Genomic DNA, 25,936 nt, shown 5'->3' on the forward strand with positions numbered 1-25,936 from the left:
AGTTTGAAGGTTATTGTAGGTAACACCTGATTTTGAATCCAGTAAATAAATCACTTCTTTACTACACATCTCAAAAACGGTACCAAAAACTACCGAGATGTGGAACGGATGAGTGGTGGCCCAAGGCTGAAGATGAGGAAACAGGACTGATTTAAAAAAATGGAACTTTTGGTGTGACAGAAGTGTTCTTTTTTTTTTTTTCCCCCGGTACGCGGGCCTCTCACTGCTGTGGCCTCTCCCGTTGCAGAGCACAGGCTCCAGACACGTAGGCTCAGCAGCCATGGCTCACGGGCCCAGCCACTCCGCGGCATGTGGGATCTTCCCGGACCGGGGCACGAACCCGTGTCCCCTGCATCGGCAGGCGGACTCTCAACCACTGCGCCACCAGGGAAGCGTGTGTTCTGTGTTTTGATGGTAGCGATGGTCACACAACTCTGTCAGAATTCATAGAATGGTACAACTAAAAACTGCTAATCTTCTGTATGCAAATGATATCTCAATAAATCTGCTTTTAAATACAAGCATTCGGGGCCTGATGGCTGAGTAGGTGTACAGGTGAGGGAGACACGCCCGAGTGTGGTATGGGTCTCAATCCTAGTCTTGGGCCCTGAACACTGCTAGGACAAGAACTGAGAAGAGTGGGGATACTTCTCCTGGAGGGCAAATGATGTTATCCATTTGCCCTCCAGATCCACCCTATATCCTTCCCTACCCTGCTCTGTGCCCGGGGAGGCTGATCCACATGGTCTGGACCAATGGGTCCGCTTGGCCTCTGGCTCTTGGTTGGGTTCAGTCACCAATGGGAGAAGATCGGAGGGTGGGGAGAGCATGAGGTCCGCAAGACGGACAATTTTCTCTCATGCTGAGCTGAAGCACGTTGAATGACTTAATCATTTCAGCTAGTCTTTTGTTTACTCCTGTTTTACAGGTTCAGAAACTCATCCGAAGAAGATTAAGTCCTCGTATGGGTGGCATAGATAGGAATGGCAGAAGGATAATGAGGACAAGATCCCCTGGTCTGTGGAGCTGGGGCACTTAAGAGTCGCCCCTCTCACTGCAGACACCGCTCTCAAGCAGCCCACTCCAGACAGGCAGCTGTCTTGTGAGGGAAGTCTTCTCCCAGAGCTGGAATCGGCCTTCCCATCATTTTCAGCCAGAGGGCCTTGTTCTGCCCTCGGCAATCTCACAGAGCAAGTCTGCCCCCTCCTCTGCGTGGTGGCGTTTCAGACCGCTGCAGGGGGCCACGCTAGCCTCCTCAAGTCCTCCTTTTGGGGGGCTGAAGGATATTTGTCTGGAGTCTGTCATAAGGAGAACAATCTATATATATCTTGCTATTAGCAATTCCTGCAGAGCAGCATGAAGGAATCAATCTTGGAGAGAAAGCCTTTAATACAGCATCCTGTATCTTTATCACTTTTTTCTCCACCTAAAAGATCAAGTTCAATCATCTCCGTTTCCCATTCTTTGGGCTATAAAGCTAAATCTATGGCTTCTGTCCAAAAGGCCTGATGTGAAGTCGAAGAAAAAGGGGAGAAAATGAGCCTTACTGCTCACTAATAACACCCAGGCCCAGAGTGCAATGGGCCTGTGCTTAGAAGGCAAATGGCATCTGAGATCCTGATACTGCATGAGCTGTTCGAACCAGATGCGGATAACTGCGGGGCAGCAGCGGGTACAATCACCCTGGCCTCTATTTCTAATCCTTTCTCTACTCATTTCATGTCCATTTCCCCGGTACCTGAACCCCAGGACATAAAATGCGCATTTCTGCCACCATGCTTGTGCCCACGCTATCCTGCCTAGAAAACCCTGGGCAGATTTTACCATCTTGCAAGGTCTTTTATTCAACCACATCTTACTGAGCACAGCTACCTTGGGGCAGGCTGAGTATTAGCGGCCGAGTATACAGCAGAGAATAAGACATTAGGAGACAGGAGACCACACTCCCAAAGAGGAGGGAAGCCTAAGACCCCTTCTGCCTGGACTGCTGCTCTGCTGAAATCACGTGTGCCTGTGTGCACGGTCAGTGTCAGGGATCTTGAGGGAGCCTGCAAAAGTCTGTGCAAGTCACATTGAGTGCCCAAGTCCACCTCTGTCAACACTGCCCAGATGACTTCAAGAGCCGGTTGACCCAGGCTCTTCCAGACCACGAACTGCAATAATATTCCAACCAGCAATGCTCTCTGGAAGCTGCCTTTTGAAAAGAGGCAATTAAGCTTCACAACATTCTCACTTATAAATTAAGCTCATACCACTTCGAGCAAGGGTTCAGATTTTTTTTCCAATCCACAATCAGCTGCTGGTAGAGGTGAAAAATGTTACCTAGTTTAAAGAAGGAGTCCCTTATGGCTACGGAGCATGTTGGAAAGTTCCCCTGCAGTTACCAAGAGGCTGCTGTAGCACACACTTGGGACTCCACCCTCAACGTCCTGGTTCAATTTCCTATGGGCATCGCTCTACAGAGAGGGAAGGGCCTAAGAGGATCACGCACTCCCACCCCATCCTGGGCTGAGATACTGAGGTCCATAACAACCCTCTCCCAAGGCTACCAGCAAGGGACTCCTCCTTTGTCATGTGCCTTGTGTTTTTTCAACATCGTCTCCTTTAACCTGTACAACAGCCTCAAGAAGGAAGTATTCTTCTTCCCGCTTTGCAGATAAGGAAACCAAAGCTCAAAAGGGTCACACAGGCGGAGTGGCAGAGCTGAGATTTCCACTGAATCCTGTCTTCTGATCAGAACATCCTGCCGCCTTAGAGAAATCCTAGAGGATGAGCCCCACCCCCCTCCAGGGGGACCTGGACCTGACAATGAAAGAAATAGCTCCCGGGCACTCTTGGGTCTCTGTTTAAATGCAAAGCTCTTCCTGGTTTTTGTACTGTTAACAAGCCTTTTTGGTCTCCTATTCCAAAGGCCTATCTGGCTAGACAGGTGCCTGACGAGTCCTCAAGATACAACTCCGTACTCTTCTGCAGTACTCAGTGTCTGCTTTTCACATAGGGATTCAGAACACGAGGGAAGCTGTCAGTTTTCTCTGGATAGAGGCAACTGGCAGTGAAGCAAAAATCAACTTTTGTCCTAGTTAAAGAAATGACGTGAGTTGTTTTTCGGGTAACGATTCTCCTTGCAGCCGCCTCCCTGGAACAGTGAGACATCCCTACAAATGCTTTCTGACAGGGCCCCCGATTGTTCTGTCAGCTGCCCTTGTGACTAATGCAGGCTGGGAAGCTCACAGGCACTGCCATGAAACGACACTGGCCCAAGTTCTCACTCAAGACTTAGTCTTTTCCATGGGATGCTAAAAGTACTAATAATACTGTCAATAACCACAATAGAATCAAACTTTTACTGAGAGCCAACTCTGTGCCAGGCAATGGGATAGGTGCTTTATGCAAATTATCTTACTGGGACGTCACAAAACCCCGTGAAACGGCCACTATTATCATCCCCATTTTACAGAAGGGTAAACTGAGGCTGAGAGCAGTTAAATAAACTTGCCTAAGGTCAGAAAGCATGTAAGCAGCAGAGCTGAGATTTGAAAAGCAGGCAGCCTTATTCCAGAACCCACACTCTCAACCATGATGCTACCCTCAGTTTCCTCGCCTATAAAATGGGCCTAATCATTCCAGCCACATCCATTATAAGAGCTATAAGGAAAGTGGAAACTGAAGTTCAGAGAAGTTAAGCAACTTGCTCAAGTTTACACAGCCAGCAAGGGACGGAGCCAGGGCCTGAATGGGGTCTTTTGATCCTCCATCATTTGACCTACAGTGTAGTGGCTGAGAGTATGGCCTTTGAAATCCTGTGTCATTCACTCGTTGTGTGACCCTGGCAAGTAGTTAATTTCTCTGAGCTTTAGTTTCCTCTTCCAGGAAATACAGAACTGTTACGAGTGTTCAGAGAGATGATACGTGTATAGTAATGGCTTGGATCGATGCTAGGTACATAGTAAAAATTTAGAATACCAGATACAAGGAGGCAAAGTTACAGTATAAGGCTTAAGACTGTGAGCACAAAAGAGAAAAAAAAAAAAATTAAAAGCACCAGCTCAAGAGGCTGAGTGCACAGTCCTGCCATTTACTGTATGGCAGTGGGTGAGTTACTTAAGCTCACTGGGTCTCCATGTCCTCATCTGTAAACTGGAGATAATAACCCATAGAGTTGCTGGGAGATTTCAATAAGAAAACACAAGCAAAGTGCTTAGAACAGTCAGGGCCATGTCGACAGGGCACAATCAAAGCAAACCGCTCGGGCTTCCCTGGTGGCGCAGTGGTTGAGAGTCTGCCTGCCGATGCAGGGGACACGGGTTCGTGCCCCGGTCTGGGAGGATCCCACATTCCGCGGAGCGGCTGGGCCCGTGAGCCGTGGCCGCTAAGCCTGCACGTTCGGAGCCTGTGCTCCGCAACGGGAGAGGCCACAAAAGTGAGAGGCCACAACAGTGAGAGGCCCGCGTACTGGAAAAAAAAAAAAAGCAAACTGCTCTGATTATTAATGATAAAAAGTGACCCCTGTTATTTTTACTACTCTAAACCACACTGCTTTTTTGGGTGAAAACGTTTTTAAAACAATTAAATGCTATCAAATAAAGCATTATGGCCATGGCTGCACAAGTTTCATGGTTTGACTTACAACTAACTTTCCCCTCACATCATTCTCTCCCCATTTTGTTCTGCAAACAGATTTTTTTTCTTCGGAAAAGCAGAGGCAGGGTATTCAAATGGAGACTAAAAGGACCCGAAAACCCTCATAGGGAGAGTGGGTGACTAAAGCAAGGCACTCACCCCAATGGCAGCCTCTCTGAATGGGTGTCCTTCAGAGGCAAAAATACACATCGTCTCTCGGAAGAGATCTCCCAGGCTCAGTGAGGGTCCTCCCTGGATTCCCAGCCCAGGCCAGAGCAACCCGTAACATCCCAGGGGACCAGAAGACGGCCCAAAGGCAAGGCCCTGGGTCCTGCAGCCTTTGTGGGTGGTAAGTGCTGACTCCAATTTCTCTATCTTCCTATGAAAATAACTGCACACATCTCTACAAATGAAAGGCCACTGGTTGCTTGTTTCCCAATAAACTTTCCAACTAAGAAACTGAATGTTAAGTGGATCTGTCAGAGTTCTGTCCAGACATGGCAACCCTGAGCAGACACCAGAGAAAGAACAAATCTTTCCCGCCCTCTGTTTTCCACTCCCCCTCTGCTGGTGGGGTGATGCAATTCTTATCTGGAACTTGATAGGATGTAGAAAATAATTACAAATGAAAAGGTTATTCATAATTTTTAAATGAGCTAATTAGTAAACCCAGTCAGACGTGCTCATTACAGTAATTAATAATTGATTATCCTTGAAATTAAACACAATTTTCATCAAAAATCTAATTAAATATCTGTGCTTTTTGCCTGTTGATGAGTTGGTCTGCTAGCAAAGTCTTTGTTAAGGATAGTCGTGCTCAACAGAGACAATTACTTTGATTTTTAATAATTGATAGTTCCTTACAAGTTAGTCCTCACAGCCTGTGATGATGGCTAAGCAACAAGAGCTCGTCCCTGGCCCCAGCAACTGGAGGAAAGCAAGCGCAAGGCTGCCAACCCAGCCCATGAGGTTAGGTAGGCACTCACCTCGCACCTGCAGTGCATTCACTGCATTAGCTTACTCTTACTCCAGACTCCTAAGCATCCTTCTGAGGTGATGGGTCGTGCCGGTTTTCTAGATGAGAAATCAGAACTCAGAGAGAGAAGTGAGTTGCCCAAGCTGCTCAGTGGCTGAGCTGGGAGTGGAATCCAGGTTCTCAGGCCGGTGTGAGCTCTGCCCCAGCACCTTGCTGAGTTTCCAGGTAACAAAGGGAACACCCCAGGCTTGCCTCTCTGACCTGGTCCTTGGATACAGAATCTAAACTCCTGTTTTAAGTTTTCTATATACATCGGGCTTTGTCAGAAGGATGTATTTATTCTTGGCAAGGACACATTCTCAGTGGACTGACGTCTCCTAACTTGAGAGACGAATTCTCCCAAATCGACCTCACATCTACCCTACCCCCAACCTACACTGTCACCCTCTTAGTTGAAGCCCTCAGCGTCTCCTGACTTGTTTATGCAATAGGGCCTGTTCTTTCTTCCTCCATCCTTACCTTTCTGAGATAAACACCTGACTATGTCCTGCCACTGCTTAAAGCCCTTCAATGGCTCCCTGTTGCCCATCCAGTAAGGTCCTTAGCTTGGCCTCCACGGTGATCTTCATAATCTGACCAAACTGTCCTGCATTAGCTCCAGTCATGTCCCCGACACCCCTCAGATGCTTCAAACACAGAAACCCCTTTTGCCATCACATCATCCTCTTTCGAGACTTTGAAATGTTCCTTGGTTTGAAATTCCTTTCCTTCACGTCTACTTCTGGCTGTGACTTGAAGAGTCAGCTAAAACATCACCTTTCACAGGAAACCACCCCTAGTCCTCCTGGCTGGGGCTGGGTATCCCAATAGCCCCTGAGCTGCCTCAGCCACTTCTAACACTGCTATGTTATCATATCATATCAATCACTGCTTCTAAGCTACAAACACCTCAAGAGTAGGGAATATATTGTTGGCCCTAGCATGCAGCACAGTGCCTGACTCAAGGTACCTACCCTGTTTCGTTTGCTGAATGAAAAAGAAACTTCACAAAATCGTAGATTCTGAGACTATCAATGTTGGAAGGAAAAGTAAAGGTTCTCCAGAGAACATGCCCCGTCAATGAATGAATCTTTTTCTTGCTTACATGGTCATAAGCACTATTTGCACCCTTCCTAGGTAGGGAACTCACTACTGTCCACAGTAGCCCCTATCTTTAGATAGCTGATGATGGACGGTGTATTCTTACTAAATGGGAGACGAAGGAGCCCACGGGATGGAAAGCAGGAGAGAGCTCATTTAATCATATAAAGATTGATGCTTTCTTTCTGAACTAGGTTACATAGTACCTAGTATAAACCTTGACTTCAACACAAAACAAGTTGATGTCTATATGTAGTGAACTACTCAACTCTTGATGAACAGTGACACTGCCTGTTCAAAAGTCTATTCATCTATGAAATACAATAACGTCAGTCAAAAGCAAGGGCTGTGCTAGTGGTTGGTGGGGATACAGTATTGGGAGTGCCACAAAGAAACTTCCATGCCAGGTGACAGTGCTTGGAACCCCACAACCCACACCAGTAACCCAATCTACATCAATCATGAACCTCGTGCAGAGCCTGGGTGGGTGCTGACCTTTCCCAGTTTGGCTATTCCTTTTACCCAATAACCCAGGGCAGGGATGGCAAATACGTGGTATGTCATCCATATTCTCCATTCCTGTGACCACAACAGACATCAGTAATCAATCACAGAGACTCTTTTCCATCGAGTCTGAATATAGCCTTGGGATCCTTCTCAACACAGCTTTCTAGGTGGCGACAGCTAATCAATCAGACAGAAGAATAGATAAAACATGTATGCCAACCTGACCCTGATGCCGTGAAATTCTGTAAGCCAATCTTCACAGGGGGAAAAGAGACCCCGGATACCAGGTGAGGCTTATTATACCTCGAGATGTTTAAGGATACCTCCTTGTTTGCAGGGCTATCGTTTTCCTAGTTACTTGTTTTTATTTCATTCAAAGATCTTGAAAGGGAAGTAACCTTACAGCTTACAGCACCCAAACCCCCAACCATGCTTGAACCCCTTCTCCGCATCCCGAACAAGTGGGAGCCAGACCTCTCAAGACAGTTCTTTTCCATCCACAATGACTTTGCCTGTCGCTAAGTTCTTTTTCACAATGGGCGGCACTCAGTCTTCCTTTGGCTTCTGCCAGCTAGTTCCATTTCTATTTATTGGGCTTATACTAAAAGGTTCCCTTTGCCGATAGAATAACCTCAGAATGCCTTAGCGTGGGTTTGAGGCCTTCTCAAGCTGGTCTGACCTACCTTAAATCTTAGAATTATAGAATTGGAAGGCTGGAAAGGACAGAGGGTTAAGCCCACCCCGCTGGGTGCCTTTACTAAGAGGCTGATTGTCATAGAGGCAGCAGACTCTGCACAACACTCCGAGATCTCTTCAGATTAATAGCTTTCCTGGGAGCAGACCGAAGACCAAACACAGGGGTCTGAAGCAGGAAACCAGACTGTGCTGCAAATAAGTCAAAAGAGTGCACAGTGGGAGGCATCGTAAGCGGGGCAGTGGGTCCGGAGGAGTTTCTTACATCACGGACGTGCCCTGGGGTCCGGTAGGAAGGCCGATCAGTGCTGCTCTGGGTCTCTGCGCTCGCTCAGGCAGCTCTAACTGCTCCCTGGGACCCTTTCTGACACTTGACCTTGGCTCCCCACGGATGGCCCTGCCCGACCACCACCTTCGGACATGCCGTCTGGCTTGAGGTCACACACTCTGACCTTTGGCAGTTTGTCTCCAACCCCAGGGCGCCCTGCCTCCTTCCTGCTCCTCGCTGTGGCACCGACAGGAGAGGCCAGCCTCCTGTTCAGCTGCCCAACTTGTCATTTCATTTCTAGTGACTCCCATCTATGACACTCATGTCACAGATGACCACGTCAAAAGCCGGTCTCGGTGAGTGCTTTTGCCTGACGCCAGGCCTCCGCCACACGAGAGAGCCGACGCAGAGCTTCCTCCCTGGTATACGTGCAGGAGCACGAGAGAGAGGGCCCTGAGAGCTGACCTGGATAGTCAGGGCGGGGGGAGGGGGGCGGGTGCAGGCCAGGCCAGTGATCCAGGGCTGCGCGGCTCACCCTGCAAGCTCTGACTGCCGTGCTGGCAAGGTGCCTTCATGCCCACAGGTGTCTCGGTCACTGCCCTATGGGCCAAAGGGGACCCAAGGGAAGCTGGGGTGAGGGAGGTGCTTACCCACGAAGTACGCCAGCAGGACCAGCAGCGTGGCCGAGATGGCAACGGCGCTCAGGGCCGCGCATTTCCAGTTACAGTACTTGGAGGGCTTCTTGAGGTTGAAGGCCGGTCGGGAGAAGGTGCTACGGGGCAGGGGTCGGGGCGGAGGTGAGTACACGGTGCTGGACGTCAGAGGGTACCCCGGCGACGTGGTGCAGAAGAGTGGGGAGGTGCCTCCCGGCTTGAAGAGGAAGTGCCTGTGGATGGAGAGAAGCCAGAGGGCGTCAGGGGCTGACGACTCACCAGGAGCCCACACTGACCTGAGGATGCAGGCAGCAGTAGAAGAAGCATGCAGAGGAGCCTGGGGAGAGAGAGAGAGAATCACCACGGAGGAGACAGAGGGACAGAAAAACAGAGAATCACGTACCAGACCATAAAACAGGGCACACGAAGACACGTTTCCACGAAACACGGATGGGACAGCCCTGCCCATGGGGAACCCACCCAAGCCAAGGCGGAAGGTGTTACCAACTGGACAGAAGGCTGAGTGTTGAGATCCTTTTCCTGGGAAGGGATGGGGCTGGGATGCTGTTTCTTGGGGAATAAACTAGATATTTTCTAAAATTATTGCAGTAATTTGGAACGTGTCTAAAATCCTTTTCTGCCCCCTGGAGATTATGAAACCGAAAAATTTCCGTCTCCCTCCAATACGTCCTTTGACTTTGTACCGTGGTGGAGGAATAAACTACCAATCGTTTTAAAGGGGGTTTTGGTAGGAGTGGGAACCAAGAAACCACCACTAAGCTCTGCCATGGTCAAGAGCCCCCTAGTGGCTGTTACACAGCCAACGGCAGCAAATGCCTTCTAAGGACTCTCCTCAAAAGCCAGTCTGCTGGGCCTTCCCTGGTGGTCTAGGGGTAAAGAATCTGCCTTACGATGGATGCAGGGGACGTGGGTTCGAGCCCTGGTCGGGGAACTAAGATCCCACGTGTCGCAGGCAAATATAAATAATAAATCTTAAAAAAAAGATACTTCAATTTTAAAAGCCCCTGGTAAAAGCCATGGGAGGGGACAGATGGGCAACTGCAGCCTGGCTACAGTCTTGAGGGCCGCACGGCAAGGTCAGAGCACATGGTTGTGGCCAAACTAAGTGCCAGGAAGTCCTCCACAGCTTGGCTTTAACCATGGCCATGAGAGGACTGGGACACAGCCTGGGAAACCGGGTGCACTGGTTGCACTGCATGCCCCTGAAGTCTTGGGGTCAAAGGTAATACTTAGAGGAATCTTGTACCCTGCTGGGGTGCAAGATGACTCAGGCCACAGAATACATACTCAGGGCCAGCATACACACAATATAGGGCCTGTGCTGCATAAAAGCTGCTACATGAGATGGCTTTCAGAATGGCAGAGGCAGCCAATGAGATGCCAGGAGCGTCATATTAACAGGACTGCTGTTAATATGCCGGGGGACAGTGTATTCCAAGGATAAACTCTTGCAAGCTGAACATGGACTTGGGGATGGGCATGCAACATGGCCTCATCACTTCCCCCAGGAGATCCCAGGGAAAGGTCTCAGAGTCTGCATGCAGTGCAGGAGCCACAGGGAGAGCGCACACACAGACAGGAGAAGCATGGGGATGGCACCTACCCATCACTGTAAGACCCGTCATGGCGGGAGGCGCTGAGAATGTCCATCTCAATGAGGTTGTCCTGCAATGTCCCTAGGAATGGCTGCTTGCCTAGGTTTCTATGCACACATGGAGACATGAATGAAGCAATGAGTCATGCATCAATGAAGGGGGAGAGTAGAGAAACACACAAAGTGGCTGACGGGTGCAGCTGTGCTTGAGACCAACAGGATGCAGTTTCCAGGCAATGGGTCTGTGTGCAAGCCACAGGTGCCCGGGGTCTGCCTGGCCCGGGGCATCTGGAGGGAGTACTCTCCATACAAACCTGTATGTCTGCCAGTTGTGCGCATCAAATCACAGATCTGACTGGTGAAGACTGACTATGGCTCAGGTGCTGAGCTAGGCATGTTATATCCATTTATCTCAAGTCTTCAAAAGAGGCAGTGCAAGGAAGGCAGTGTCATCCCCATTATACAGACGAGGAAATGGAGATGTGGAGAGGTCCCAGGGCCAGTCAAGGCTACCAGCTAGCAAGGTTCAAAGCAGGAATTTGAGCGCAACTTTATCTGTTCCGAAGCCTGTGCTTTCTCCTCTACTTCACCCTGCCTACATCTGCTTTAACAACAGCCGGCGATGCGTACTTTGCTTGTCCAAAGGAAAAAGACAGACAAGCATTTTGGGCCATTTGCTTCTAAAGCTGTGGTTTTCAAACTTGCGTAAGCACCAGAATCCTCCGGAGAGCTGTGCTTTGCCGAGACCCAGCCCCAGAAATTCGGGGTCAGTGGGTGTTGGGGGCCTGGGGACCTGCATTTCTCACAAGTCCCCAAGCTGTGATGATACTGGAGAGTCAGGGCCCTTTGGCAGTGCAGGGACCTGGGTGACGATTGATTGGTGAGGTTGGCACCCCACAGAGACAGGGGGGGAGGCTCTTTTGTCCCTCCACATGCACTGAGGGCAGTGCAACGTTTCGGGATCCAGAATGCAGGTAGACACACTAGCTATTTTAGTCTCAACCATGCCTGCTAAGTGGCGTCACTCACACATGAGTGCATGGGATCCTGTTTTCTGATATTTCAGGATTGCTGCCACCTCCCTTGAATCATTTCGAAGAAGCCAGTGGGGGATGCAGCCTGCTGTGTGTGCCCAAGCGAAGGACTGACTGCAGAAAGCTACCTTTCACGCCCAGCCCTGCCAGGGACCACCCTTCTGACTTTGACCAGGTCGTAAGAACCGGAAAACCTAAATTCAAGTCCCTTTTCTGCCGCTTTCGTGCTGTGTGACTTTGTGTAAACACTTCTTTAACCTCTTCTAATCTTATACTACTTTTTTCATCTGTAAAATGGGGCTAATAATACTAAGCTCACAGGTTGCTATAGGACCAACTGAGGAATGTTGGAAGCTTTTCAAGGGCTAAACAAAGATTACAGAAGTACTAATGCTAACTATAATAGCGACTACCTACCCTACATCCACCATATGCTTTTCACTGTCTAGAGCTCTGCAACTATTATCCAGTGTAAATCTTCCTCTTCACAACAACCTACGAAGTCTCTGCCATCATCTCTGTTTTGCGGGCTGGCACGGCAAGGCTCGGAGAAGTAACATCTCTTAAGGTCCTACTGTACAGTAAACAAGCGGCAGAGCTTGACGGCAGCCTGAGTTTGTCTGACGCCAGAGCTCAGGCCCTCCCTGCCTGTAATCCTGGGTCGCTGCCGAGCCTGTGGCCTTGCCCCTGGCCGGCCTCACAGACCAACGCAAGGGGTTGTAAGTACTACCTCAGAGCACCATTTCGCGGGCACTCCTGGGTACAGGCAACACTGTTTTGCAGCCGGGCCTCTGAGTACCGCCGTGGTGGTGGGGACCTTCCCTTTGAGAGGATCCTGAAGCAGTCTGGGTCCAGCAGCCTGCGTGGCAGGCGGTTCTGACAGCGTTCACTACCCCGGGGCATCCCACAGAGCCTGGGAGTTCCTGCAGGGGAGTCCCTCAGAGTAGTCCCATTTCTGCCCCCAGACAGATGGCCTCCTGATGGGAGGTCTTGTGACACAGTGGGAGGTACACAGGCCCCAGGGTCAGCAGGGTCTGGTTCCATCATGCCCCGGGGCCTCAAGCAGGTGAGTCTGTCTCTCTGATCGTTCATAAGACAGGAGACTCACTCTCGTTAGAAATCCAGATGATACTTCTCCTGAAGTATCACCTGGCTCATGCCACTGCCCTGCTCTCATCCCTCCAATGGCATCACAGGAATAAAACCACAGTCCTTACTGGAGCCCATAAGATCTTGTAAGATCTGACCCACTGCTACCTCTCCAACCTCATTTTCTGTGCTACACTGGCCTCCTCGCTGTTTCTCCAACAGGCTAAGCCTTTGCTGCTACTTGCCTGAATCACGTGCCCCCAAATATCTGTACAGATCAGTCCCTCCCTTCTCACCCTAACTATAAAAGCTCCCACCCTACTCTTTCTAGTCACCCACTGGCCCCCTGCACTGCTTTAGATTTCCACATAGCACTAGACATGCACACACACACACATGTATATACGTATATGTGTGTGTGTGTGTGTGTGTGTGTATGTATATAATACACTTATTGTGCTTTTTCCTAATGCCATTTAGTTTCATGGGTAGAAATCTCAGGTCGTATTCTCTGCCCGTGTGCCCAGAGTCTAGAAGAATACCTGACACATGGAAGCAGGCACTCATATAACATTTGCCGAACACTGCAGATGATGAGGTACACAAAGATAAGCGTGCTGACATATTGCTAGCATGCAGCTGGCGTTTAATTGAGGGTAGCACAGGTGATGTTGTATTATTATTTCATCTATTCCCTGCATTTCACGAGGAAATTTTCAGCCTTCTTATAGTCTATACAGCCCAGCCTGAGCAGGCCCTAACTGCACCTGTCCGGGGGCCCCAGGGATGAGTTCTTGCTGCCGCCCTAGGGCCTGAGGGTGGCTGCGTGGCACGCTCGCCAGAATGTGTAGGAGTCTGGCCTACATCGCTAGGTAAGGACTATGCTCTCAGAGAGTCAAATCTATACTTAGGATGCATCAGAAACAAACAAATAAATTCATTCAGGGAAAAAAGACAAAGGATAAAAGATGAAAATGTTAACGGTGGGGATTTTCCACTGTCTGGATCAAGAGTGATTTTAATTTTCAATTTTGTAATTCAAAAGGAAACAGTTATTTAAAAAGAGAGAGCAGACAAGTATCTCCTAAAAGTACAGATCTATTCAAACAAGGGGAGAGGCAATGCAAGAGAACAAAGGGTTTCTAGAGTGATAGAGTACATACGAATTCCTGAAAGAGTGTCCACACCCATGCTAACTTGGATGTTAATCATTTAGCTCACTTGGGAGTTTGGGGTGACATGAGCACTTGCTGAAATGCTGCCTATTCGGATGCTATTATTGCCTTGAAATAGTAAGCCTCATTCTGTACTTTCAAAACTGAGTTCTGGGTCAAATTATTAGGTCTCATTTGACTGCTGAGAAAACCAGGACCCAGAGAGACATGTGTCCTGCCCCTATCCACACAGCAAGTCAGTGGCAGAGCTGGAACGAAAACCCGGGTGTCCAGACTCCCAGTTCAAGGCGCCCTACTAAATTTCCTGTCTATCTCTGCCCCCAACACTCTGGGTTTCTGGTTCTTCTGAAACACAGAAGTGATGAGGATTTCCTGATGGGGAACCTGAGCCGCTGAGCCCTCCTTGGGTCACAGTCCTGCAGGGTCTCCAGCCACTGCTGCTGGGAGCTCAGGTATGGCCACTGGATTCATCTGACCTCATGTTGGTGGGTGTTGTTAACTCATTTTACAGATATGGAAACTGAGGCCCAGATAGGTTAAGTGACAAACTAAGATCACACGGCAGTGGAAAGCTAGAGATGGGACTCAAACTCAGATCTCTCCCGCCTCACAGCCCCAAGCTGCCTGTAAGGAAAGAGTTGCCGCTGGCTTGGAGAAGGAACTGCAGTGTAGTGCTAGACTGCTCTTAAAGCTCTTCTTAGAGAGGGGAGGGGACTGGCTCCCCTCTAAGCCTGAGGGGGGCCCTGGGCCAGTCCCTGAGCTGCCTGAAGCAGGGTTCCATCTCTCTGACCCAGGGCCGGTTGAGCTTGCCTCCCAAGCACCAAATGCATGGCTTTGGGGAAGGAAGTGGCTGGGAAGCTGTAGTGGCCAGTAGTCCTTCCGGGACTGCCGTGTTCAACAGCCCAGCTTCTCACCATGAGCCCACTGTCCTGGACCATGTTTCCACCCCCTAAGCCCTGGGACAGCCACCCGGTAGAGCAGGACAGGCAGGGATCACACCCCACACTCTGCAGACCCCCACCCCTGCCAAGGTGTGCGGGGTGTTAAGAGACTTGGCCAAGACCACACTTAGAGTTAGTTACGGAGCTGGCATGTGAACAAAGGGATGAACAAAGAAACAAAAATGAACCAGGTCTTCCCTGCCAATCTCATGATGTCAGTCTCAATCTGCAAGATGTTGGCAGCTACTCACCCCTACTTCTACCACCCCCAGCCCCCATGCCCACGGGGAAAGTACAACCTCCTGTTCATGGAACTCAAGGTCCTCCACCAGGGACCCCCATTTACTGTCATCTCCACTGGGAAGCCCCTGCAGCTCCCACTTCACCAAACTCTTGGCTCTCTCCAAAAGGCCAAGCTCCCTCCCGGCCTTTGCACAACTGTCCCTCATCTCAGAATTCCTCTCTCCCTGCAGATTCTACTAATGCATGCCCCAAGAGGCTACCTTTAATAATCGGGAAGGCAGTGCTGGACAGTGGATAGGGGCAGAAGCTCCAGAGTCAGCCGGCCTGGGCACGGCTCCTGGCCCTGCCATCTGCTGACTGTGGCTCCTTAGGCAAGTGACTTAGGCTTTCTGTTCTTCAGATTCTTCACCTCTAAAGCGAGGAGGATAATAAGACTACCTTTCTGTGCAGAAGAGTTAAGATAGCGGTCCTGACGGCTATCCTTCGAAAGGCCTGCTTATAAGGTTGGCCCTTGGCTGGTGTCTGGGAGCTCAGGGTTCAGGAGGGTTCCCACCATCAACCGATAAGAGGGGCTGACTCACTGAGTTTTATTTGTACAAACAATATGGTTTATGCTGAACACCTGCTTTCCTTCTGGGAGTCTGGATTTGGGGTACTTGCCAGGCATGTGATGTCTGTGTGACCAGCCCCCAGTAAAAACCCTGGGCCCTGAGTCTCTAATGAACTTCCTTGGTTGGGAGCTCATGAGAGCACCCAGTAAGGGCTCTCTGAGTGTTTGTTATTTGAGGCTTCCAAGCCGAGGGAGCCACACCCTCTCCTCTCCTCTCACAGCGTCATCCAGACAGTCCTGTCTCCATTCATTCATCTATGGGTCTGCCTCCCTCCCTAGACCTCCAGCTTCTTATGTGGCAGTGGCTGTATCTTATGTACGTCTGTGACGGAATCACCAATGACAGGGACGACTGTCCTTCCCAGTTCCCTGCGATGCTCAGGGGCTGGCCTGGCACACCAGCAGACACCGTGTGCCATTCTGGGAAGCGCATCAGGGCTGGAGACCACGGGGTAGTCTCCCATCCCTGAGGGTGGGCAGAGCTGTTCCCCAAATTGAGTATGACCACAAAGTGGCCCCTGGCAGCCTTCTGCTCCAGCTTCCCCTTCATCCGACAGGAGCCTGATTGATGCTTTATTAATCAGGCAGTCCCTGCGGAATCAATTACGCGTCTGATGCTGCCGAGTGTGAAAGAAGTGGATCAGGTTTTAGGGGACCCTCAACACACGGCTCCCACCAGAATGGACCACAGATGCACCTGCAGGGCTTAAAGCAATATCACATCGCAGCTCTGGGGAGCACAGGTAGACTCGATCTCCTCCTTGGGGGACTCAGTCACCCTGGGGGAGTGTCAGAGGCACAGCGGGGGCAGAGAAAGGAGTGCGTTAACTAGGCCCTCTCTCTCCTCCGTCCTTCTGCTAGCCTTCCTTTTCCTGCCAGCATGCAACTGAATTCCCCCCTGGTCATTCTGCCAGCTGTTACGGTATTTGCTCAGCTATTTATTTTAGACTCTCAACAGAAACTCAGTGCGACAATTAGGGAAGGGTCTGTGGCTGTTTCTCTGGCATCGGGAGGCCCCCTGTTCTGGTGGTGCTTGGCAAAGCTGTTTAGGACAACGGTCTCAAACAGGCCCTGCTCTCTGGGGCTTCTAGGGCTTTGCTCAGGCTGTGCCTCTCCAGGCCCTCCTTTCCCTCCTGCCTCTCCCTGGGGAAACCTGCTTTTCGACACAGTCACACAGCACCAGGTCCGTTGGGAAGTCTTCTCTGTGCCCCCACTCGAGTCTCAGGTGAGTATATGTATCCATTCATTTGTTCCATCATTCATTCATTCATTCATTTCACCTGTGTGTTACTATCTGTCAAGCCCCCAGCAGGTGGCAAGGCTGTGTTGTGTGCTGGGGATCCCGAGGCAATCAGAACACATTTCCTGTGCTTATCTCTATCCTACTGCAAGAGTCTATTCTCTTAAATGTCTCAGGCACACAGTAGGCACTGCGTGAATATTCACTGGACAACAAGTACTACATGATAAGCAGTTGAGCACTTACGGTGTGCTAAGACATTTGCAGGCATTATTTTATGTAATTGCTCCAACAACCTTATGGGGCAGTATGGTAGATTCAAGGTGGATGAAAATTCTTGGCACTACTCCCTTTGAGAAGTGGGGTCTACTGTCCCTCCCTTGAAGCTGGCTGGCCTGTGACTGCTTTGACCAACAGAATATGGCAAAAGTGACACCGTGCCAGTTCCAGGCCAAGCCGTTTAGGAGGATCAACGGCTTCTTGTCTCAGTGCAGTGGAGCCTTGAGCTGCTGAGGACAAAGTACAGTTCCCTGCAGGGAAGGCCATGTGGAGAGACCCTGAGACCACATCAGAAGGAGAGGGGCCCTACCGAGCCTAGCTTTCCAGCTGTCTCCCCCAAGGTGTCAGGCACGTGAGTGAAGCCATCTTGGATCCTTCAGACCAGACCAGCCAAGAGCCAAATACCACTGATTGACCCCAGTCTATCCCCCGTGGAGCAGAAGACCAGCCCAGCTGAGCTCTTCCTGAACTGCTGATTCACACTGTGAAGTACAGTCAACTGGTGTTTTTTAAACCACTAAGTTTTGGGTAGTCTGTTATGTGGCAATAGATCATCAGAACAAGAATTTGCTAATATTTTCTCCCTTTCAGAGACGAAGACTTATAAGATCTAGGTCCACAGCTAGTGAGCACTGGGGTGGGGGTGGGGGGTCTGAGCATAGGGTGTGTCTGACCCTGAAATCTGTGCTTTGAACAACTCGCTACAGTGAGTGGACCATCACTGATGCCCTCAGAACATCAGGGCCAAACTCACTTCTTCCAAGCAGACAAGGGATAGAACCTGTGATTTCCTCTCAATTCTTCTAGTGAGTAGGAGCTTAATAAATATTTTTGAATGACTTTTTTCTTCACAGGGTTGGTATGGGGAGCAGATATATATGGCAAAAATGGAAACGGCTTTTATAGCATGTATTTTAAGGCCAGGCACTGTGCTGTGTGTTTCTCATACATTTCATTTACTCCCAACCCAACAGGCATGAATTCTTAACCCAATTTACAGATGGTGACATCAAGGTTCAGAGACGTTAAGGAGGCTGTCCAGACGTTAAGGAGGCTGTCCAGCTAGTAAGCACTAAAGCCAAGGTAGGAATCCACATCCATCTGATCTAAAGCCCACATCCTTCCCACCTCACCAAGTTGATCACAATTACTTTTGATTCTATTTGCCAGACTTGACACTGATCCCTCTTAAACTATACCTTGTTAGTTTTGTGCTGTCAACCAGTTGGTATGAAGATCTAGAATTCTGATTGTTTTATCCACTGTATTAGGCACCTCTCCCAGTTTCAGGCTTTTTTTTTTTTTTTTTTTTTTGCGGTACCCGGGCCTCTCACTGTTGTGGCCTCTCCCGTTGTGGAGCACAGGCTCCGGACGCGCAGGCTCAGCGGCCATGGCTCACGGGCCCAGCCGCTCCGCGGCATGTGGGATCTTCCCGGACCTGCATGGGCAGGTGGACTCTCAACCACTGCGCCACCAGGAAAGCCCAGTTTTAGGCTATCTTTAGATGCACAGAACTCTGAGGTCACAGCGGAAACCTTCCTCAAACATTTCATCTGGGTCTTCAAGGACTTTGCTAGACCAAGAAGTGAGGAGGAAGGTGACTCTGGTAGAGAGTCGTGCAAAGAGCATGTGCAAAGGCACAGGGGCATGAAAGGCCTGGGGATTTGATGGAATACTGATAAATACACATATATGTACACTCACATATACACACATATACTGAATATTAAATTTACATAATCATGTTATACATGTGAATGGATTTAGAAAAGCAAGAAAATGTTATATAAACATGAGTATATGCCAACACGTTAACAATGATTACCATTTGGTGGCAGATATGGGTGCCTTTCTTTTCTTGCTTATTTCCATTTCCTAACTGCTCTACAGAACATTCGTTGAATGATAAAGTATAAGAAAAAAGAAAACAAAGTTCCATGTGGTTTGAGCTATGGATGTGGGAGGAGAGAGGGTCAGATAGGCACGTGGGCACTGGCTAACGAGGCAAGAGACTTAAGCTGGGACCACCTTCACGTCTCAAACTAACCATCAGGAGAATGTCCCTGCTTCTGGTCCTTTATCTTCCTTTCCCTTGAAAAACTTGGAGAACCATCTACTTTTTTTTTTTTTTTTTTCCCAAGCCCCAGAATACCCTTTCTAGCAGCAGGGGAAGAAGAAAACAGGACATAGAAAAAGCACAGTGGCCGACAACAAGGAAAGTCAGCCGCAGCTCCATGGCTCAGCACCTCAGGAGACTGGGAGGCTGCAGAAGGGTCGCTCCACCCCGGGACGAGAACCACCTACTTTGATCCTATGTGAGAAAAATGAACATCTAAGCAGAGGGAGTAGCTGCCATGCTCCATGCAGGGAATCAGAACCATCGATTACTTGCTGGCTTCTTTCAACCAACCATGTGCTGTCATTCAATAAGCACTTTGGAAATAATGGAGATCTAATTAAGCTACTCTGGGTAGGAAGACATACAATTATCTGACTCTGTCCGTGAAGAGAGCAAAGGAGGCGCGCAGGGAAAAGTCACACATGATCTTGAAGACTGTCAACAGAGACATATTAATTAAGAGACTGGGGGCAGGTTGGGCCACATCTGTGAGAAACTTGCTTTTGGAAAAATGATTCTACAGGAGTGAAATGGCACAAAAGGATGTTGATTTTCTCTCACTGGACCCACTAGCTCAGCGTGGGAATATCACCGTCATGTACCAGGCAGAGTCAGATGGGTACGCCTTCCACGTATAGATTAATTTCATTTCCTCAAATGTGGTATGACTTTCGTCCTCTTCCCAGATAAGGAACAGGAGTTTGAGAAAATCTTCGTTTCCCACTACTTTGAGAACTACTTTCTCTTTGAGAAAGAGCTTCCAAATGTCCAGCCTGGGACACTTCATCCTCAGTTTAGAGAAAATAGGAAAAGGCTATGTCCCCCAAAGCCAAGAGCGCTTATCTCAGAGTGGTAGGATTATGGGTACATCTACCTTTCGTCTTCATATCTTCCTGCGTTTTCTCCAGTGGGTTTGTATGGTTTTTATAACCTTAAAAAAATCCCTTCTGTTTGGGAAAAATAGTGGCTTAGCAAAAGGAAGGAAGAACAGAGGCTATGAACAGAGGCTGACTGAAATCCCTGAGCTGAAAGAAGCATTCGAGGAGGCTGGAAGAAGGGAGAGGCAGGGGGGTCCAGGCCAGGAGGAGACGGTTGGTGGTGTAGGGAGACAGCACTGCGCCCGGAAGCTAGGCCACCTGGGTTCAAATCTCAGCCGTGCACGGACTGCCTACCCTTCTTGAGTCTCAGCTTCCAAGTCTCTTAAATGGGATCACAATAGTAATACCTATTCTCTAAAGTTGTAGAGGATTCTATCATATCCCACATATGAAAGCCCTTGTAACTAAAACTCAAATGTATCAATTATTTGTAGGGATTATTAGGGCTTTGGGTATAGAAGGGCTAGGCCAGAAGGAGAGGAGAGGAGGTGAGGGGAGATGGCAGCCACCGAGCACCCACTGCAGGCCAGGCAAGTCCATGCCAGGTGGAGGGTGACCAAGTCGCGGTAGGGAAAAGCAGAGGTGTGGGCCCAAATCAAACACTGGGAGCCTGCTCTCTGCCACATGACAGCCCTGCTCACACACATCAGCTCTCATCTACTGTTACAACAGCCTTCTCCAGTGAGCAGCATCCCCGTGGGGTATTAAAGTGAGGCACAAAGGGGGTCAGCAAATTGAGCAAGGTCATACCTTCAGTAAGCAGCAGGTTCGCCCTGAACTTCAGGGCTGCTTGATTCCCAAGCCCCAGCTCTCTCTCCCCTACATCATCCCACCGCCCTCCTCGTATCCCTACGCTGCGGCCCAGACCCCAGCCGCCCGGGCCGGGCCAGGTGGTGGGCACACAGCGGGGTCCCTCCAGAGCCCGAGGGCCTCAGCCCGGCCGTCCCGCGCCCCGCGGCCGTCCCGCGCCCCGCACCTGCCCCGCGCCCCGCACCTGGTCTCCAGCGGGATGTTGCTGTTGAGCAGCCAGTTGTCCTGGGCGTGGGCCGGCTCCTGCGCGCCCCCGGACGCGGGCTCTCCGGAGAGCGAGTGATCCGTGGGGGCCGGGCTTGGGTTGCTCCTCGGAGTAAAGTTGCCCCGGTTCAGGGAGCTAACGGAGGCCGCGTGGTGCTGGTTAGGGGTGTGGGCGTGCGAGAGCGGCAGCGGCGGTGTCCGGAGCCGAGGGTGGTTCTGCAGGCCGCCCGGGGGATCTAGGGCACAAACACGCGCAGTCAGCGGGGCGGGGACGGCCCCACGGGGACCGCGCGGCAGCAGCCGGGCCAGCCGCAGGCACTGACAAACCGGACACGGTCATGCGGTCAATACACAGGTACCCGACAGGCACTTATTGAGCGCCTGCTCTTCTAGGTGCTGAGATACATCAAGGAGCAAAGCAGACAAAACTCCTGTCCCCACTGAGCTGACATTTTCGTACGAGAGATAATAAGATTTAAAAAAAAAAAAAAAAAAGACTAGCCTCCCATGTCATCAGCTTCCTGCTGTTTCTTTGGTACTTTTAGGGTATGGCTAGAATCAGTAACTTCAATATCACCTGGGAATTGTTTCGAAATGAAAATTCTTGGGCCCTGCCCCAGAGTTACTGAGCCATGAATCTTGGGTGGAGTCCATTAATCTGATTCCACAAACGCTCCAGGTGATTCAGACGTGTGCTAAAATGTGAGCATCACCAATTACACACAATGGTACACAGCAAGTGAAAAATACAAGATAAATTAATACACAGTTTACCGAGATGGTGATAAATCTGAGAACACGTAAACCCAGGAAGGGCGCTGTGGCCTGTGTATTTGGAGGCAGTGGTGAAACTTTAGGTCACACAGACAGTGATGGCCTCAGGTGACTTTTGACTAAAGGGAATGAGCCACGCTGGTGTCTGGGGGGGATTAAAAACCACCACTAACATCTCTTGAGCCCTTACTATGTGCCAGGCACTATTCTGAGCCCTCTACCTGTGTTAATTCAGCTCACCCTCATGACCCACTACAAAGCAGGTACTGTCTGTATCTCCGTTTTACAGGTGAGAGAATTAAGATACAAATTTTATTTATATCTATTAAATATATTTATATGCATGACACCTTCTTTATCCATTCCTCTGTTGATAGACATTTAGGCTGCTTCCATGTCTTGGCTATAAAGTACTGCTGCAATGAACACTGGGGTGCATGTATCTTTTCTAATTATGGTTTTCTATGGATATATGCCCAGGAGTGGAATTGCTGGATCATATGGTAGTTCTATACTTAGTTTTTTAAGGAACCTCCATACTGTTCTCCATAATGGTTGTACCAACTTACATTTGAGATCGACACATACACACTACTATATATAAAATAGATAACTAACAAGGACCTACTGTATCGCACAGGGAACTCTACTCAGTACTCTGTAATGACCTATATGGGAAAAGAATCTAAAACAGAGTGGATATATGTATATGTATAACTGATTCACTTTGCTGTATACCTGAAACTAACACAACATTGTAAATCAACTATACTCCAATAAAAATTTTAAAAAAAAGAAAAAGAAAAAAAGGCCTAAGACTAAGACAACCACGCACATGTCACGTTACCTCTTTGAGCCTCAGTTTTATCATCTGTAAAATGCGGGAAAGAGTTTATTAAGGGAACCACAGAGCTACAGTGATATCAAATGAGGCAATCAATGGGAAGGAAACATTTCTCAAGTTCACAGTTTACAAAGTATTCCATGTCACTTGCTCCTCTCGAGAACCCTGTATTTCACAGAGAGGACTGAGAGTCAATGAATATGGGATCCAAACCAAGACAGGTATGATATTCCAAAGGCTGTGCTCTTCCTTGGCTCAGCAGACAGCCTTCTGGAAACCATCAAGCACAATCAAGTGTGAGGCACTATCAGTGTTACGGCTACTTTTAGTGGAAGGTGTGTCACTCTCTGCTTTTTATGTAACCCAGTCTTTTATGCCAACGAGTTATAAAGCAAATTTGGTGCGAGTGGGGCTGGGTAGCAATAGAAGGGAAAAAGAAACAAACCCATGTGAGCAAATCACTTCCTTCCTACGAACCATTTTCAGGATAAAGGCCACATGGGATCTACCAAGCCCTTTAGAATTTGATCCACGCCTGGCTTTCCAGCCTCATCTCTCATCAGCTCCCTCCCTGTACACTCCACACCTTCCTCTCAGAGGCCAAGAGATCCGCTAGGCCACAGAGTGGCTAACATTGCCACTCCAATGAAGATGGTCTCCAGGAAGGCCACAGAATATGAACAGTACCCTCTGAAGATGTACCATGCTGTGGTCCTGGACCAGAAGATCTGCCAACAGAGATGCCCCTTGATGGGAAGGGAGAGAACCTGGGAGCCAGTAGAACAGGCAGAGAACAGACAGCCTTGGACCAGGGAGAAAGCGAGAATATGCAGGGTCATTTGTTTGGTCCACCTGTCCTCAGGCAGCACGTTAATGGAGACATGTGGAGCCTGGAAAAGAAGCCAGCAGCAGAAGCGGCCTCCTGGGTTGATTGAGGGTCCCTCCCTACCCCTGGCCTTTCAGTCCAGGGCACTACTGTCCAGTGGTTATCAGCAGGCCAGCAGAGAAGGGTGACCTAGTCCTTGCCCCTGGCCCATCGCTAGGAGTCAACCTTCCCACGGCATTCTCCCTAATTGATATTAATAGCTGCTGCCATGTATTTGAGCACACACTAAGTGTGCTTCCACAGCCTGAACCTTTCTAATGCTCACAGCAGCTCCTAGAGGGCAGCGTGATTATCATTCCCATTTTACAGACGAGGAAGCTGAGGCTTACAAAACTAGTGAGTGGTCCTTGCTGACCCACAGCCTGACTTCTGTCTACCAAACCATGGTGCCTTTGCATAAAACACAGATACCTGCTTGACCGTCTCAGTCCATGGCCAAAGGCAAGAAAAAGACCCTCAGTGAACAGAGCAAGCATCTGAGGTCTGGGTCAGGGCGGGCTGGCCTGCAAGCCTACAGACACTTGCTTCGTGACTAAGTAGGATGCCCGACTCTGGCTTGATAGAAGCACTGGCAAGAGTCCTGAAATGATGAGATTTTAAGTATAAGCGTCTAAAAGGAAATTCTCCTATGGGGATAAGGAACGTCCTGGTCCAAATCTGTTCTATTTTTTGAAGCTCAGCTCAATTGCCACCCCTTCCAGAAAGCCTTCCTTGATCTACCCTCCCCAAAGTTCTCTTTTCTTCCATTGAATGCTAACACAGCAGGTAACCTAGACGGCTCACCTTTTCTGTCTCCCCCAGAGCATGCATACTTATGTCCCCACCTTGCCTCCTCTAGTAGGTATAAAAACCCCTGTTCCCTCTGTGCTGTTGATCACAGGTCCTAGAATGAAGCAGGTGCTCAATGTAGGTTTACAGAGCAAGTGGCTCTTGTGAGCGGTCTGGGCAATCTGTCCAGGAGGGTAAGGCTGGTGTGGAGGATTTCTGTATGCCAAAAATGACAGCAGGCCACCTGGGCTCTCTAGGCCATGGGTCCATACAGCCCTTTACTTACTTGCCTGGAACCAGAGTCCCAGATGCTTCAGCTGGGCTCTCTCTCTTTCCCTTCCATTCTGAGAACACTAGGAAAGGGGATTCTGATGTCTCCCAGGTTTCCCAGGGAAAGGCTCTGTGTTCAGGGGCTCAGCAATGGGAGTGCACTCACAACCCCAAAAAAGACATGGCCTTCCCGAGGAGCAAATGTTTTCTCTGGTCTGAACGGAGACTCCTTTCTGCTCCTATGGCCAGGAGGGAAGACAGAGAGGAGAGGCCTTCTTTTCTCCCCTTATCCTCCCTAATTTATACTCTCATCTTTAGAGGGAATTCAGAACCAGTTCACTCATTCAGCATGTACTGAATCCCCTTTCTGTGCCAGGACCTGTAAGCTGGGTGTTGGGAATACAGGGGTGAATGAGACAGTGATGGCCTAAGAGAGAGAACTCTCTTGTGGTTCCTACTCACTGGCTGGGTGGCCTCCAATAATTCACATCACCTTCCTGGTCCTTGGTCTGTGCACCTGTGAAGGGTGCACACATTCCTGTGTCACCACTTTCTGGAGGATATCCTTTGCTCAAGTGCCAAATACAGAGTGAGCCCCTACTGTGCCCTGAGGGGAAGGGCCCTTGCGCCATTCACCCCAAATCACGGGTAAATATTTACGGAATGTGGGGGGCAGAGAAGGGAGAACAAATCAGGTAGGTGGACCTCTTGTCTGCACAGGCAATGGCTTCTCTTCTGCTACCTGGGTGTAAGCACTGGTACATGTGCAAAGCTGTGGTGTAATTCTAATTTATACCCTTTTCGCAGATACAGCCACTAAGTGTCTCTCTGAATCAGGCCCAGGTATGAGTCCTTTTTACTGTTCCATTTCACGCCTCTGTCAGTAAAGGTCACTTGCTTATCTGAGTTTTGCAAGCCCGGTTTTCCAGGAAGGTTTTTTGCTTCCTACCAGTTCTCACGTATATTTACAGTTGCTGGTTCCCTCCAACACCTCAGATGTTTTTCATTTTATATGCACAAAAATCCTGAATACCAAATGCCTCTGGACTGCATCTCCCTGACCCGGGATCACAGTGAGTCTTCTTCAGTGGGCTGGGCAGAGCAGTAGGTGATAGAAGGAGACTAGACTTTGATGTCAGACAGCCCTGGGTTTAAGGTTTGGCTTTGCCACTTATAAGCTGTGTGACCTTGATCAAGATACTTAACTTCTCTGGAGCTTCAGTTTTCTTATCATTAAATGGAGATAACGCCCATCTTACGGGGCCATTATGAGAAGTAAATGAGATCATATATATATATA

At 49.4% G+C, this 25,936-nt stretch overlaps 1 protein-coding gene across 1 annotated transcript in view; it reads right to left on the bottom strand.

Moving 5' to 3' along the window:
* TENM4 (teneurin transmembrane protein 4) overlaps positions 1 to 25,936 on the bottom strand; it is a 383,303-nt gene that overhangs the window by 208,004 nt on the left and 149,363 nt on the right. Inside the window, exons 3-5 of the mRNA XM_024749719.1 lie at positions 21,075 to 21,330; positions 10,482 to 10,580; positions 8,855 to 9,090 (exon numbers count right to left, since the gene is read on the bottom strand). Coding sequence (XP_024605487.1) covers positions 8,855 to 9,090; positions 10,482 to 10,580; positions 21,075 to 21,330 — 591 coding nt within the window. The remainder of the gene's footprint in view (positions 1 to 8,854; positions 9,091 to 10,481; positions 10,581 to 21,074; positions 21,331 to 25,936) is intronic.

The sequence above is a fragment of the Neophocaena asiaeorientalis genome, unplaced genomic scaffold (assembly GCF_003031525.2).
Source record: "Neophocaena asiaeorientalis asiaeorientalis breed wild unplaced genomic scaffold, Neophocaena_asiaeorientalis_V1.1 scaffold363, whole genome shotgun sequence".
In the NCBI taxonomy this organism is placed as follows: domain Eukaryota; kingdom Metazoa; phylum Chordata; class Mammalia; order Artiodactyla; family Phocoenidae; genus Neophocaena; species Neophocaena asiaeorientalis.